At 51.1% G+C, this 14,813-nt stretch overlaps 1 protein-coding gene and 1 long non-coding RNA gene across 4 annotated transcripts in view; one reads left to right on the top strand and one right to left on the bottom strand.

The window, feature by feature from the left end:
• Window positions 1-725: 725 nt before the first annotated feature.
• Window positions 726-12,112, bottom strand: SPRY4 (sprouty RTK signaling antagonist 4). 3 transcript variants are annotated; one of them, XM_039836412.1, is made up of 3 exons: window positions 11,919-12,112; window positions 2,197-2,459; window positions 726-1,919 (listed from the first exon to the last, which is right to left on the bottom strand). In XM_039836412.1, the coding sequence occupies exon 3, from the start codon at window positions 1,870-1,872 to the stop codon at window positions 973-975; it is 900 nt and encodes a 299-aa protein (XP_039692346.1). In that variant the 5' UTR covers window positions 1,873-1,919; window positions 2,197-2,459; window positions 11,919-12,112; the 3' UTR covers window positions 726-972. The 3 variants fall into 3 exon arrangements, with proteins under 3 accessions (XP_039692346.1, XP_039692347.1, XP_039692345.1); XM_039836413.1 differs by lacking the exon at window positions 11,919-12,112 and adding an exon at window positions 10,981-11,912; XM_039836411.1 differs by lacking the exon at window positions 2,197-2,459.
• A 252-nt stretch (window positions 12,113-12,364) lies between these two features.
• Window positions 12,365-14,813, top strand: part of LOC120581482 (uncharacterized) — a 160,964-nt gene continuing 158,515 nt past the window's right edge. The window contains exon 1 of the long non-coding RNA XR_005647288.1: window positions 12,365-12,439. This is a non-coding gene — a long non-coding RNA (uncharacterized LOC120581482). The remainder of the gene's footprint in view (window positions 12,440-14,813) is intronic.

Genomic DNA, 14,813 nt, shown 5'->3' on the forward strand with positions numbered 1-14,813 from the left:
CCCCCCAGATTTTGAAATCAGCCCTTCCTGGGGGTGGCCCAAAAGGAAGCAAGTGTTTTATTATTATTTTCTAAAACACCGTTAGTATCTGGTTTAATTATTCTATAAAAACATAATGACTGGATCCAGAGACCACAGCCTCAGACTCATTGGCAAAATGATATTTGGTCTCGCACTTGCCGCCCTGTACTTCTCGACCCATAAAGTTTCTGGAAAGGATCTGGGCAGAGAGAACTCAGGACACATAGTGGGCAGGTGAGCCTGTGACTCAATGAGAACCGGAGGACGGTGTTTTAAGTGGAACACCCCCAAGAGTTAGTGATAGAGCTGGAAGGGACATCTCTGTGTAGCGGCTCCTAAATCCATCCGTGGCTGCAAAGACAGAGCAAGGAAACGAGGCCTGTATTCACTGGCCATCCTCTGTTCTCAGGGGCTCCCAAGTATATAAAACAGGGGCTGCCAGGGTCTACACCTTCCCCAAGATACCAAACTGTGGGGAAGGACAGGGAGGAGAAAAAGGTATAGACATCAAGTCAAGATTCCAAGGGTCTTCTTCAAAGGTCTTCTGGCCACTCAGCAGTTCCTCCCAGGCAGCCAAGGAGAATGGAAAAAGGCGGGTGGAAGGGACGGTGACAGGTGGAGGAGGGGGAACTGGCATTCAAGCAGCTGCAATTTCCCGGATATGGGCCACATCTGTGTTCCTACTTCTGAAAAAAAATCTCTCAAACCACACCACACACCCCTGTCGCTGTTTGACACAAAGTTCCAGGACCCTGAAAAAACCCAAAGTGCTTCTTCATCCTTTTGGGGAAGAGGGTTGGCGATAGGGTCTCTGTTTCTTCAGAAGCTGGGGTAGCGGGTGGGCACACTGGCAAGATCAGCCTCAGGACACGAACACCTGCGGTCTTCTCAGGTGTCATAAGGGAACCAAGTTTCCAGAGAGAGAGAGTGCGGGGGCGTCGACCTAAAGTGTCAGAAAGGCTTGTCGGGTCTGCAGGCCTTGGCCTCACTGGCGGCGGCCTTGCAGACGACGCTGTTCGTGTGCTTGCAGCGGCATCCGGGTCGGCGCAGGCGGTCGTAGCCGCGCTGGGCCAGCTTCACACAGCCTGTAGCGGGCAGGTAGCAGAGCAGGCAGGGCAGCACCAGCGAGAGGGCACTCATGAAGGACCAGCGGGCACAGCAGTTTGAATGGGAACAGGAGCAGGGGTGGTCGGCGCAGGAGCCCTCATCGTCCTCGTTGGTGCAGTGGTAGAAGACGCCCTGCACCAGGCACATACAGGTGCTATAGTTGACCAGGGTCTGGGCTGAGCACAGACATTCCTGGTTGCAGACCCAGCAGGAGGGCAACGTCCGGGGGGACGCACAGTCCTTGCACTTACACTTTCCACAGGCCTCGCACAGCAGGAAGTGCTTGTCCAGCTCTGGTGGGACTCCTGGGCCCTTGAGGTCCAGCGGCTTGCAGTGGACTGCCTTGGGCTGGATGCGCACAGCCCTTGGCGAGGCCTGGTCAGCCACGGGAGGTGGTGCCATGTGATCTAAGAGCCGCTGGTCAGAGGATGTGCTGCTGCTGCTGCTCACGGAGCTGGGGCGCCCACTGAAGGAGATCCAGTGGTGGGTGACGTCCTGGTCACAGCGGGCAGGTGTCGGGGCCAGTTCTGGGGCCCCACCCCGGGTCCGCTTAGAGCCAGCGGGAGCTGCCAGGCCAGGGTTGTCTATGTAGTCGTTCTCCACATGGCTGGTCTTCATCTGGTCGATGGGGAGGATGGTGAGTGGGTGTTGGAGCCGGCTGTGGGGCATACGGCTGTCAAGAAGGGGCTGGACCATGACTGAGCTGGGAGTCAAGGGGACGCTCTGTGGGATCGGGGGCTCCATGGGGCTGGAGGTCTCGGACCGCGCTGAGAAACAGGCTTCTAGGGGCCCTGGGGGGGTGGGGAAAAGGAAGAGACAATGGATTCCAGGCGTCAGTATTTGGCCTGTTAACACCCCCACCCCCATCAGATTGTGGAAGCCCAAATGAAACGGGAACTGGTTTCCCTCAGTGGACTCTTCAGCATTAAGGCTTAGATGATTAATAATGACAATAATAATAGTAAGTGGTAGAAATAACACTTATTTAGCACTTAATGTGTGCTAGGTAGTCTCTTAAGCACCATAAATATTAAGTCTTGGACTCTCCACAATAACCCTAAATCATACCTGCTATTATTATCCCTTTTTTCCAGTCCAAAGTCACACAAAACTATCAGTAGCAGAACCAGGACTCAAATCTGAACCATCCAAGTTCTTTCTTGTAATCCCTGTGGAACATGCTCCTTATTCAAGATAGATAGCTCAGTGGTGATAAGCACAGGTTCTGGAATCAGAACCAAGTTCAAATTCTCCCCTCTGTCTCTCAGTGTTGCCGTGAATGAGGTTTTTTAACCTCTGTGCTTTAGTTTTATCAACTGTAAAATGGGTTCCTGTGAAGATTAAATGAGAAAATTTGTATCTCGTACCTAATATCTTGCTTGGCATACAGCAAGAGCTCAGTAATTTGACCATCCCAGAGAGCAATCAGTTGAGATTTCTTGAGCACTAATAAGCACTACATGCTAAGAAGCACTGTGCTGAGTGCTGAGGATGTGGTGACCAGGAGAGCCAGCCCCGATATGCTCCCATGGACTTTATCAGCTGGATAAACACAAGCCTTTATTTCAGATAGTCACAAGAGAAGGAAGGGCTGTATCTGATGCCTGCACGTCCAGGATATTAACTTATTACCGGCACTTCTAAGAGCAGCAACCTCCAGTGGCTAATAACCCTTGGGTAGGTGTGCTTCTGACAACTTGGATGGGAAATCCTCTTGAGGGGCACTCACATCACCCATTTCCAAGTGCTGAGCTGAACATTCAGCCTAAATGCTATTTACTAGAATAGCTAAACCAACCCTGGATCAGTTTCTAATTTCACCGAGAGAGTGCAATTTTAAGTTGGAATCCAGCCAGAGATTCAACTGCAGTGCCTGACACGGAACCCCAGGAAGTCACTTAAATCAAAGAGCGGAAACGGCTTGGTTCAAATTTAGAAAGTGCACATTGTTTTCTATTAGAAGTGCCATTTCCTCCCCTGCTGACCTTTACATTCGGAATTCGGCTGGAGATCAATTTAAAGAAATAGCAGCAGAAGGCCAAGACCTCTGCCCAAGGGGACATGATTTGAAATCCAAGAGAAAGATTAGACTTTGGGAAGATTCCACCAGGGTGAGGGGTGAGGGGTAGGGGCAGAACGCAGTGTGTGGGACAGAAGGGAAGATAACCTTCTTTAAAAAAAAAAAAAAAAGACCATTGTATTAAATGCGCTATGGGGTGGGGTTTTGGTAAATGGTTTTTCAAGAAGCTAAAGATGTTCTAAGGAGAGTGACCCCTGTGGCTTGCTGTTAGGTTCATCTTTTCTCAAAGGTGATGCAGACAGGTTTCCATTTGCAGTTAACCCAATACCACTCCAGTCTTGGGATGCAGTTGATCTATCCCAATATTCCAATCACAGCAGAATGATACCTCACCTGGCGACTCATCCATACTTATCAATGTCTACAGTAAGGAGTGAAGAGAAGAAACAAAAAGGCATTACAGTATTATATTTCCCCTACTTGGAAACAACAGTTTGATCAGAAATGGTTAAATTGTTAGATGCTTTCCAGCCTGTTTGAAATAAAGAGCTCGCTCTGGAATACAAAGTTCATGAAGGGGATAAAAAGGAGCTTATCCACAGGATTCTCATCTGTGTATCATCTATACTGCCAAATGTAAAAAAGTATTAAGTCTTTTCTACAAGGTTCAGTGCTCAGTCAACTGATACTTCCCATTCGCATAGGGCATGAACTATTGGTTTTGCTCCCACGGCCCTATGTACTTAAAAGATGCTAGTTATTTCTGTGCATGGTTTTTTCCCATCTTGGACAAAGTCTGTCTAGGAGCAGTGCAGGCTTCCTGTCTCCACATTCCCTCCAGATGAACAAGAATATCATCTTCAAACAAGAGACTTCCCTGTGGCAGTTAGCCTTAAGTGTCTGGCAGGTCTGCCACCAAGAAGTAGTCATTCGCCAAGGTGGCCTCCTGTGGTCTGGGCTGGATGGAGGAATGTCAGAAAAGCACCTGTATGGAGAGGAGTTTTCCAAGGATCAGGCGGGCTCTGGGGGAAGAACTTCCGGGGAGTGCTACCTGAGCCCATTTACGCTTTGCAGGGGTTCCACACCCTAGCTTCCAGAATAAATGGGTTTGGGGTTAACAGAAGAGGGTTAGGAGCCCCAGGTCCTTTGCCTGGAGGAAATGGTGTGACCAGGAATAAGAATGGAAAATGCTGACTGAGGCACGGGATAAGACTCTCAGGTGCCAGCCAAGAGGTTCCTCAGCCTAGCTTCCAGAATAAATGGGTTTGGGGTTAACAGAAGAGGGTTAGGAGCCCCAGGTCCTTTGCCTGGAGGAAATGGTGTGACCAGGAATAAGAATGGAAAATGCTGACTGAGGCACGGGATAAGACTCTCAGGTGCCAGCCAAGAGGTTCCTCAGCCAGAACCCCTGACAAAGACAACACGATTCCCTTATTCCAGAAGCTCAGGTCACGCACATTCAGGGCACTGCCAACATAATGTCAGCGGCGGTTTGAAGGCTAGATTGCCGCCTGTCGTTGGGGTTTTTTGTCTCTTAGGATCAGGAGTGGGACTTGTCGTGCTGTGGGATGAAGTTGAGGGTATTCCTTTCCTCCCCCAAGAAATGATCCACTCTCTTTTCTTCCATGCTATTCCTGGAGTACTTTTAAACAGCCACATTTTCTGTGGATAAAGCAAAAAGGCATGGGCAATGCTCAGGGATTTTAACTGGTCCTGGAATTAGAAGGTAGATTCATGGAAAAGAGTCCCCCCAGGACGCCAGGGTGGAAGCCACGCCTGCAGGCAATGGGGAAATTGGCATTAGAAGGCTCCCATCACCCTCCAGAGGCAGCTATCAACATCTGGGACTGTAGTTGGGGCCAGACATGGGGGTGGGAGCTTGGTCCACGATGACTCAGCTCTCTTGGGACAGGCTGCATCTCTGATGGCTCCAGCAGGCATATTCTAAAACGCATCTTTCTGGAAATCTGAAACACTAATTCAAAAAGATACGTGCACCCTAATGTTCTTTGCAGCATTATTTACAATAGCCAAGATACAGAAGCAACCTAAATGTCCATCGATAGACGAATGGATAAAGGCGTGGTACATGTGTGCAATGGATTATTACTAAGACATAAAAAAGAATGAAATCTGCCTTTTAGGGACAACATGGATGGATCTAGAGGGTAGGTACTATGCTAAGTGAACTAAGTCAGAGAAAGACTAGTACCATATGATTTCACTTATATGTGGAATCTAAAAAACAAAACAAAAAATAAATGAACAAACCCAGAAACAAACTTAGATTCAGAGAACAAACTGATGGTTGCCAGATGGGAGGGGGGTTGGGGAATGAGTGAAAAAGGTGAAAGGGATTAAGAAGTACAAATTGGCAGTTGCACAGTTGTCATGGGGATGTAAAGTACAGAATAGGGAATATAGTAGATAATATTGTAATAACTGTATGGCATGAGATAAATACTAGACTTACCAGGGTGTTTCCTTTGTAAGGTATGTAAATGTCTAAGCACTATGTTGTATGCCTGAAATTAATATAATATTGTACATCAACCGTACTTGAAAAATAAAACTAAAATAAAAATTAAATCAAAATTTTTTAGTAAAAAAAAAAAAAATCCATCTTCCTTATCATAACCCAGATGTAGGAATCCTTCCGGCCACCAGCTCAGCAAAAACTAGCAGCTGGCTCAGAACTGCATTACTCAAACCTCCAAGACTCATGGCCTCATCTCCCCATTAGCAGGGACCCTCCACAGGAGGGCTGAATTCATTTGGCTGACAAAGAAAAACAACTTCCGAGCAGCCTGTTTGATAACCCCTCAGCCCAGCTAAATGAAGTCTCAAAAAAACCCAATCCTCAGTTGGTTTAGAAGATCAATCTCTACTCCCTGGGACACACCCACCCTCCAGTCTAAGCAACTGGCTGAAGAACTTAAGTGCAGTTTAATATGTACTCTCTGCTTCCCCTGCAAGGAAGGAAGAGATTTATAATATAAATAGGAGAGAGCAGGCTTTGCCTCATTTATGCTGTTTGGAAGACTGATGGCCAATTTGGAAGACTGCTGGACAGAGAAACAAAGCCAGCACTCCACTTAGCCAAAGAAGAACCTCTATTGAGTTTTAGGTGGTGGTCTTACAGATAAGCATGAGGAAAGAAAACTTTCTCTCCACTCCGACCTTCTAATAATAATAAATAATAATTATGGAAGCAGCTAATATTTATGAAACATTTCTTGGTGTCAGGCTCTGTGCTAAGCCCTCGACGATTTTCTCATTTTATCCTCACCATCATCTTAGAGGATAAACACCCATTTGTAGAGGAAGAAACGGAAGAACAAAGGGTCATAGAGCTGGCAAGTGACGAGGGGAGGGGTTCGAACCCAGAAAGCAGAAGCCCCAGAGGTTGCAACCTCAGCCCTGGAGCCCTGACCTACAATACCTCTGGTTATTCATGGAAGGGCATGAAAGCATCAATCACTTTCACAGCCATGAACTCCACCAGTCTCCCCAGTCTGTCACCAGCCATCGGGAACTGCATCAGGCTATTTTCGGGCTCTTCACCAAACCAGCAGGGAAATGAAGCCTGGCAAGGCTGACAGGAGACCGACCCCCAGTTAGGGGAATTTTCAGTGTAGAGAGCGGAGACCGAAGGGTTGAAATCTGTCATTAAAGGAAGGCTCAAGCTCAAGTTTTCTTCATTTCCAATTCCGTTTTCTTCGCTATCCCTTCTGTCACTTCACCTCCCACTCCCTGTTTACGAAGAATCTTCATTTTTAGTTTTCTTAAAGTTTGAGTGGGTCTCACCTGTAGGACACCTCACTACAAAGCAGTCCCTAAAAGGAAACCCTGGAGTGGGAGGGGCCCTCCTCTTCTCTCACCTGTAAAGATGAACTTAAGGGTCACTAGGGCTTCTTGGATTGGGCTTCCCGACCGGCCTAGGTCTGTGGCGAAGAGAAGGAGGACCCAGGATCGGAGGAAGCCAGAAGAAGAAAGTCCTAAACTACTGAATCAGCAGGAGAGACTGGAAAGCCCAGAACACACAGCCCTGCCCTGCAGCTTGGCGGTCTGTGAGCCTGACAGTGTGTTTGTACCTGTGTGGAGGGGATGGGCATTGGGCCACTCGGTTCAGGCTGGCTGAAAAGAATCAAGAGGCATGTTAAACGTCTAGGCCACCCACCGCTCCCCTCCCCTTGACTTACCCCGGGGAGGAGAAGATTTGGGAAATATTAGGAAAACCTGACAGTTGTACTCTGAAAACTACAGGTCAGCTAATGACAAACTGGCAAGAGGCTCCGAATGAATGGGCAGTTTCCGCACTGCCCCATTCAGTCTCAGCAGGTTTTCAGTGAATGTTGTTTAACCCTTTCACAGATCAGAAGAAAAGTTCTCTCTGCTGCCAGAGAGCCCACCCACCACTATCCATCCACCTCTTGGTTCTTTGTGGCAACATCCCAGTTTAGTTAATTAAGCTCCAACCAAATAATGACTTATTGCTTCCAAAAGACCAAAAAGGAGCGGGAGGGAAGCCAGAGAGACTCGCCTTTCCTACACTCTACTGAGGAAGACAGTCTCCGAATCTCTGCTGAGAATGGCCCTGGTGGGAGAATAAAGCATGTAGGCAGCTGGATTTGTCTGAGAACCCTTGCTCCTCCCCCCTCCCTCCCATTCCAGCACCAGCACTGGGGAGCTCACCTCTGGTCGTAATCTGCTAGTGATCACAAAAGAAAACAGCTGCTTTTCATCACTTTGTCCCATCACTAGTTATCAGTTCCCCAGCCTTCTTCTCTTCCTCTTCCACACAACCTATATCAGCTGAGCTTCAAAGCCCCAGCGCCAGGCGGAGTGGGAGAGGTCTTTTTACTTTGGCTCTGGGCTATTCTAACCGGCTTCAAACTTCGGCTTCAGTGTATTACCCCCATAATTGTTGTCTGCTCAGATGCCCTTAAAGAGGGATTAGAAGTCAAGAATGAGAGAATGGGGCTAGAAGAAGCCTGTTAACACTGGAACAATTGGCCCACATCAAAGTCTGGGGTGGGGGTAGGGGACCAGAAACCTAGACCCCAGGGGAGAGACCCCTTCTCGCTGACACCAAGATCATTTTATTTATCTCGCCGCTCCCTATGAACAAATGAACTTATAATAGATTTTAGCTTACTCCTGGGAGGGGGCAGGAAATGATTCTCTCCCCGCCCCACCAGAAAGACGAACCAACAAGGGAAACCACTCTTCTGCAAGTCAAGTGGCCACCTGCCCCAGAAGGGCCCCTTCCCTCCTCCACTAGGATCCAGCACATCTGTGTTCCCTCCCCAGTGCCCTTGCTTCCTCCACCGACCGTCCTTGGAAAGAACAATCGTGATCACAGCTGAACGGTGAAGCTTCTTAAGCCCAGCCACATGTCCCGGATACATCTCCAGCCTTGTCAGCTGTCCGGATCTGCAGGGTGGCCCCAGACCCGAAAGCCAAGAATGTGCCGCCTCTTACATCATGCAACACCCCACACCTCCTGTTGAGGAAGGGGCTCCCTAACAATGAGGACGGCCGACTAGGTGCGCAGCCCCAGCCCTGCACACTTGCTTGCTGCTCAGCTGGCCCCGGCCCCTCAGGAGTTCCTTCTCCCCATTCTGCAGATGGGGATACTGAGGCCTGAGCTTAGGTTTCCTAGCCACTATCTGCTCTGACCCAGCCCCTAGCTTGGTCTGCAAGGAGTAAAACAGTTTTCAGTATGTTGCTCTTCATCACCTTCTTTCTCTGGCTCTTATGAAAGAGCAAAAATAATGAGTCATTGCTTTTTCTTCTGTCAGGGAGATCCAGGTTGGTCATGAGATGGAACCTTCTCCACTCTTGCCATTCTCCTTCCTTAAAAACATTGTCTATATCCCAAATCCACAATTTCAACTAGATCTAGAGGTTTGTACAGGAATCCTTTCCCAAGTTTTCCTCACAAGAGAACTCCCACCTCAGTAGGAGCCAGAGGACAGGCACTCTGGAATCAGAACCACATTAAATGCCATAACTCTCTAAGACCGCTCAACCTCCCTGAAGAAAGGGAGGAGGCTCCTTTCTATACCTCCTTGGCACAACACCTGGGTCCTACCTATGAAGATGGCCTGGGTAAAGAAAAATGTGTGTGGGGTCCAGAAACTGAGGGCTGGAAGATGTTACACCAAAGGACTTTTAGTATCAGGAACTGGAAGAGAAGTTCCCACAGGTGATCCCAAAGTTTTAAGTGCCAGACTGGCACTCCTCGAGGGTCACTTTTAGAGGGTTAATGAGTGTTTTTTTCCACCCTTAATTTTTAAATCACTGACTTTCAAATTTTGCATCGAAAGGCTGCCTTCATTTGTTATTCAAATAAGCCAAAGCTCTAGGCGGTGGCAACGTCAGGTTTACCAAAGTGGGGACAAAGAGTACACACACTGGACAGAAGGTAGGATGCCAAAGAGCCTCATCTCTCCATCTCTTCTGGAAAGATGAAAACAAAATGGCATCTGCAAGCCCCAAATGCTCACTAAGCCCCCAGTGTCTGCCCTGCTTTAGCCAGGAATCGTTCGTTCTATGTGTCCTCTTCTCTCCTCCCACCAAGCCCAACCAGAGCTTTAAGGAGACATTGCCATTTCAGAGGGTAATCTGGAAAAGGTCGTGGGAATGAGGAGAGCATTCTCACTCCACAAAAAGGGGAAGGACTCCTGAGTTCAGCATCTAAAAAGGAAGATAACCAAGAGATGTCTTTAAAGTCCTCCTCACCATAGCTGACCAACATTTGTCCATCAAGATTTCAGAAATCCGCCAACAAAATGCCCCCGAGCCATTACTGGCCATGCAGCTCAGTTGGTCAGTGTGTGCACTGCTCGCAAAAGGATTCGCCTGGAGCCTGCTGGAAAATGAGGACCCTCCCAAGGGCTGGGAAAGAGGAAATTCAATTTCACACTGGACATGTCTACAACTTCGTTCCCACCCTTCTGCTGAGAGAGAGACAGAGAAAGGGGAGGGTAGGGGCAACTGCAGCCCTCCCTTTCCTAGTCCACCCTACACCCACACACGAAGGGAAAAAAAAAAAGCTGAAAATTTCTTATGTATATGCTCCATTCGTGTGAAGATCCAGAGAACTCTAAACGTTGGGAAATCACCAGTGCAATATTGAGTAGGGCCTCAGGCCAGACTGAGCTTAGTAAGCGACTGATAAGGCCACATTTCCTAAATGTTCTGGGCCTTCACCTTCCAGCTTTGAATCTGAGACTGGTCAGAAAGATTGGAGAGCCTTGGTCAGCTAACCAGACAGACATGCACTTGCTCCCACCGTTCCCTAAACTGGAGAAAATCATGCCACTGTTGGAGGCAGGAAGGAGGTGGTCCCCACTGAACCCACACCTTTCCTTTTAGCACTAACCATGCCGGGGCTCCCAACGCCTCCATGCGCCAGAAGGCAGCCTCCTGCCCTTACCCAGGCCTGGCAATATGGATGCCCATCCAGCAGCTGGTGAAGGAGGCAGCCAGCAGCTCTTCCCTCTCCCCACCATCCATACCCTCCAGCCCAGTACGCTTCTCCCGTCCATTGCTTAGCCCAAGAAGTCGTGCTACCATTTTCTGCCTCTCTTGCCTCCTCTGCCCACAATCCCCAGCCCCCAATCAAAGAGAACTGAGAAATCGTTTTCTTGCACAAGACCAGCTACTGTCTAAATGCTTTTTGATCGTCTGCATAGAAGAGGAAATAGGCACAGCTCTGGCCCCAGTGACGGAGCCAAGCTCCAGCTGACCTGGCTGGCCAAATCCGCCCTCGCCCAGCTACATGGCCCCCGTGGCCTTGGCGATTCAGATTTTTCCCAACGTACCGTACCGTCTCTATCCTCCTCTCTCCTCGGTGCTGTCAAGCCTGGTACCACCAAGAAAGAAGGAGGGAAGGCGGGAGCCTTATCTCTGCTACGTACGCAACCTCTTCCTCTAGCTCCCACACGCCCGGCGTTATGTAAACGCACCTTCAGCCCCCACCACAGCCCCAGCGCGGCCCAGGGGCCCCGGCGCCTGGCACAGCTCGGTGCCTGGTGATAGGGAGACACGAGGAGGCCGGGGAGCCTCTGGTCCTGCAGAGGCCGAGGAAAGGAAAGGCAGTTGCACAGCACAAAATACGGCAGCAGAGCAAAGGTCAGACGGCAAGGAACCGCCTTGCCAAAGAGAGGGAGCAGAAATGCCCAGTCCCAGGCCAGCTCCGCATCGACCATAGAGAGTGGAGGCAAAAGAGGAGGAAAAAGCCAGTCCGTCACCGCTCCGAAGGGGAAAGAAAAACCTACGTCGAGCATAGGCCGCTGCGGCGGGCTAGGGAGATCTACGGCAGAGCTGGCACCGGGGGCACCGAGTCCAGGGTAGGCGAGGGCGCCCGCCAGACCTAAGAGGTGGCTCCTGACGGAGCCCAGAGCCGCCGTTCCAATGACCGAGGCGAGTGGTGGCAGGAGAAGGAAAGGCCAGGCCAGAGGCAAACTCCCGGGGCACGCACGGGGCTTCCCGAGTCGCAGAGAGCGGGGAAGCGGGGCTTGGCAATGCCCGGGGGTCGGAAACGCGGGTGCCGGGCTGTGAACACCCCCGGCGCCGTGCCTACCCTGTCCGGGGCGTCTGAGAGTTGCGGCGCACCGCAGCGGCTCAAGGAGGCGCAGGGAGAGGGAAGGGGCACTGAGGCACTCCTAGAAATAGAGCACCATTTGCCCCAGCCGGAGGGGGAGTCGCGTCCCAGCTCTGAGAGGGCAGTTTCGGGTCCCGAAACCAGCCAAGGACTTACTTTGAGAAGCCGCAGAGTCACAAGCATTGCTCCACGTCCGTGCAAACCCCCGAACCCGAGCGAGTCAGACGCCGCTGTCCTCGCAGACGCCGGCCGGAGGAACCGATACTGCTTCCTGCGCTCCGCAGCGCCAGCTCCGCGCTGTCAGCTTCTCTCCCTGCCTCCGCGGCGATGTAGCAACCACTGCCTGGGAAAATGGCTTTTTTATGAATGGGAGGGAAGGGAGCTTTAGTGCGCACGCGCGCAGTTCGCGATTCTATGAATGGGTGGGCACAAGAGACCCCGCGCACGCATGCGCCGCGTTCCTTATTATTATTTTTTTTTTATGAATGGGGGGCCGGAAAAGAACTTAACCCGTGATTGCTGGGGCTGGCTCTCGCTCCTCCAGGGGATGTCGTTCTTTTACAAAGAGGGGTGGAGGTTGTTGTTGCCTTTTTTTTTTTTTTTGGAGGGCGGCGGCGACTGCTGCAGCTGGCTCAGCTGCGCGCGGGCTGTTACCCCCTCCCAGCCTGCGAGAGGAGGTAAAGGCCACCTTCACGCCACTGCGGGCCAGAGCAGGAACCGTCAGTGTTGCTGGGGGGCGGGGGGCTCTACGGCCTCTGGATCCTAGGCCGAGAGCCCAGGGGAGAGGACACACCTAAATCTAGGGATCTCTACCCACCGCAGGCAGGCGTAGGGGCGGGGGACGGGAAGACCCCTGCTGGGGGCCTTCTCTTTCTCTAGAGACGTCGGGGCGGGCAGGAGGGGGGACTCAGGCTGCGTTTACCAATACCAAAACGCACCAAACGACCGTATCGCAAAGAAGGAAGTGAAATTTGGGGCTGCTCTGGGTAATCTTTGTTCTTTACTGAGGTTAGCCAGGCCCCCTTGAGTGAGTGCAGACCACCCCTCCCCCCATTTCTTGGGTGTGGACAGCGACAGGGCCGAGGCCTCTTCCGGCTCCGGTACCCCCCGCCCCGCTCCGCCCCATGCTGGCTCCTCGGTGGAGAAGACCTGGCTCTCGCCTCGCAGCAACCCCCTTACCCCCTGCCTCAGTGTATTGTCTGCAGTGCCCTGGCGTCCGTCCGCCCTTTGCTGCCCTGACTAGCTGCTCCCCTGTGCACCCCCGTGCGTTTCCCAGCCCTCACGGGATGCGAGCCTGAGAGCCTCTGTCCACCGAAGGCCACGGTCCTTTGCTGCCGTAGGGGCCTTTCTCCAACCACCCTTTGCAGCTCCCCTCCGGAAAGCCGGAGCCGCAAAGAATTGGCCAGGTGGATGGGTGGAGCCGGCCACTCAGAGGATGCTGCCGGGGTGGCCGCGGGATTAAATAACTGGGCTCTAGAGCCGCAGAGGAAATGGAAATGGCTGGGGATCCTTTCTTTGCAGTTAATGATGGGGGGTGGGGGGAACGGATCAACTCTGGCGGTTGAAAAGAAAGGCCTCGCCGTTAGGCCAGACTCTGGTGGGAAGGTGGGGAGCCCTCGCAGCAGGCCCAGCTCCGCCCAGGAACCGAAGAGGCTGTAGCCTCCGGGGAGTTGGGGTAGGGGGTGGCTTTGATGCGGGGATAAGAGCTGGGCCAGGGCCAGAATCCCCTGTAAGGTTTGTCTTGCTGGTGTTCTGGCTTCACCAGGAGGTTGTGAGGCTGACTTTTTCTAACTACGCCACTATAAGACTGTGCTTGGCTGTTGTCAGAAAAGCCTATGACAGGCTCCCAGCCCAGGCCAGAGGTCTGGCGTTGAGCTGGAGTTGGGGCCGGGGCTCCGAGGCAGGTAGCGGAGGGACGTTTTGCAAATCTAGACCAGAATCCAAGGTCCCTGAGTCGCAGTCTAAAATGCCTTCCCCCTACTCAGACGCACCTTGACAGTGTGATTGACTTACTCAGCTCCTGAGGAGAGAGCAGGCCCTCCCTAGTGGACCTCGGTTTCTCTTTTAAGCCCAAGACCTTCCTTAAAGCCAAGAGAAAAACTTTTTACCAGGACAATAGAATGTTTTACAGTTGTTCAGGACTTCCCTTTACAGATTTTAAAGTTCAATATCATTTTTCCCATTCGTCAGATATAGAAATTAAGGTAAAGGGTCCAGCACCTGGTAACTGGGAGATCTAGTTAAGTCGTAGTGCTGATTTTCTAGATTTTTACAACAGATTTATATCTATTTCACTGCCACCCCTCTAAAAAGGGGTGGTAGTTTCTCGTGAGTCATTTAAGCACGTTAAACAAGGAAGGTTGAAGCAGTGATTTCCTTCCCCAGCAGTGTTCACTAGGGTCTTGTCAACACCGGTGCGCAACCTTCTGAACCATGTAAAAATTTGGGATGTTATAGGTGGTTCCCGCCTGTTGTTATCGGGAGGACCATTGGCGGTCAGTGTTCCTCATCTTGGTTTTTCCCTTACTTTTCCGAAGAGGGTAGAGGGGTCCCAGTTGTCCTGCAGGCCAGCCTCCGGCCCTCCCCCTTCCCTCCCTCCTCTCCTCGCAGATGCTATTCATTTCTGGTAGGGCACTGGGGACCATATTTTGTTCCTACTTGGAACCCAAAGAGAGGAGAGGTTTGGGGCATCTGTTATGAGAAATTCATCCATTCATTCATATATTCTGTACTGGGGCCTGCCCTGACTCTGGAAACTCAGTGGTGAGAGATAGACAGCCCTCCCTGCCCTTGTGGAGCTCAGTCTTTTGGAGAGACAGACAGACTACTACGAGATTTGAGGCAGGATAAGTACTAGGAGGGAAAAATTGGCCAGATCTGAGGGGATGAGGAATGGGGGGAAGAACCTGATTTTAATTTGGGCATCAAGGAGTATCTACCTGAGAAGGGGCTTGTGGTTGTGAGTTGAGTCCTGAAGACTAAGAAGTGAACCTGAGGGAGGTGGAGGTGACACGACAGGCAAAAGGAACCTGGGTAGAGGCCCTGTGCGGG

The sequence above is a fragment of the Pteropus medius genome, unplaced genomic scaffold (assembly GCF_902729225.1).
Source record: "Pteropus medius unplaced genomic scaffold, Ma_sr-lr_union100, whole genome shotgun sequence".
NCBI lineage: Eukaryota > Metazoa > Chordata > Mammalia > Chiroptera > Pteropodidae > Pteropus > Pteropus medius.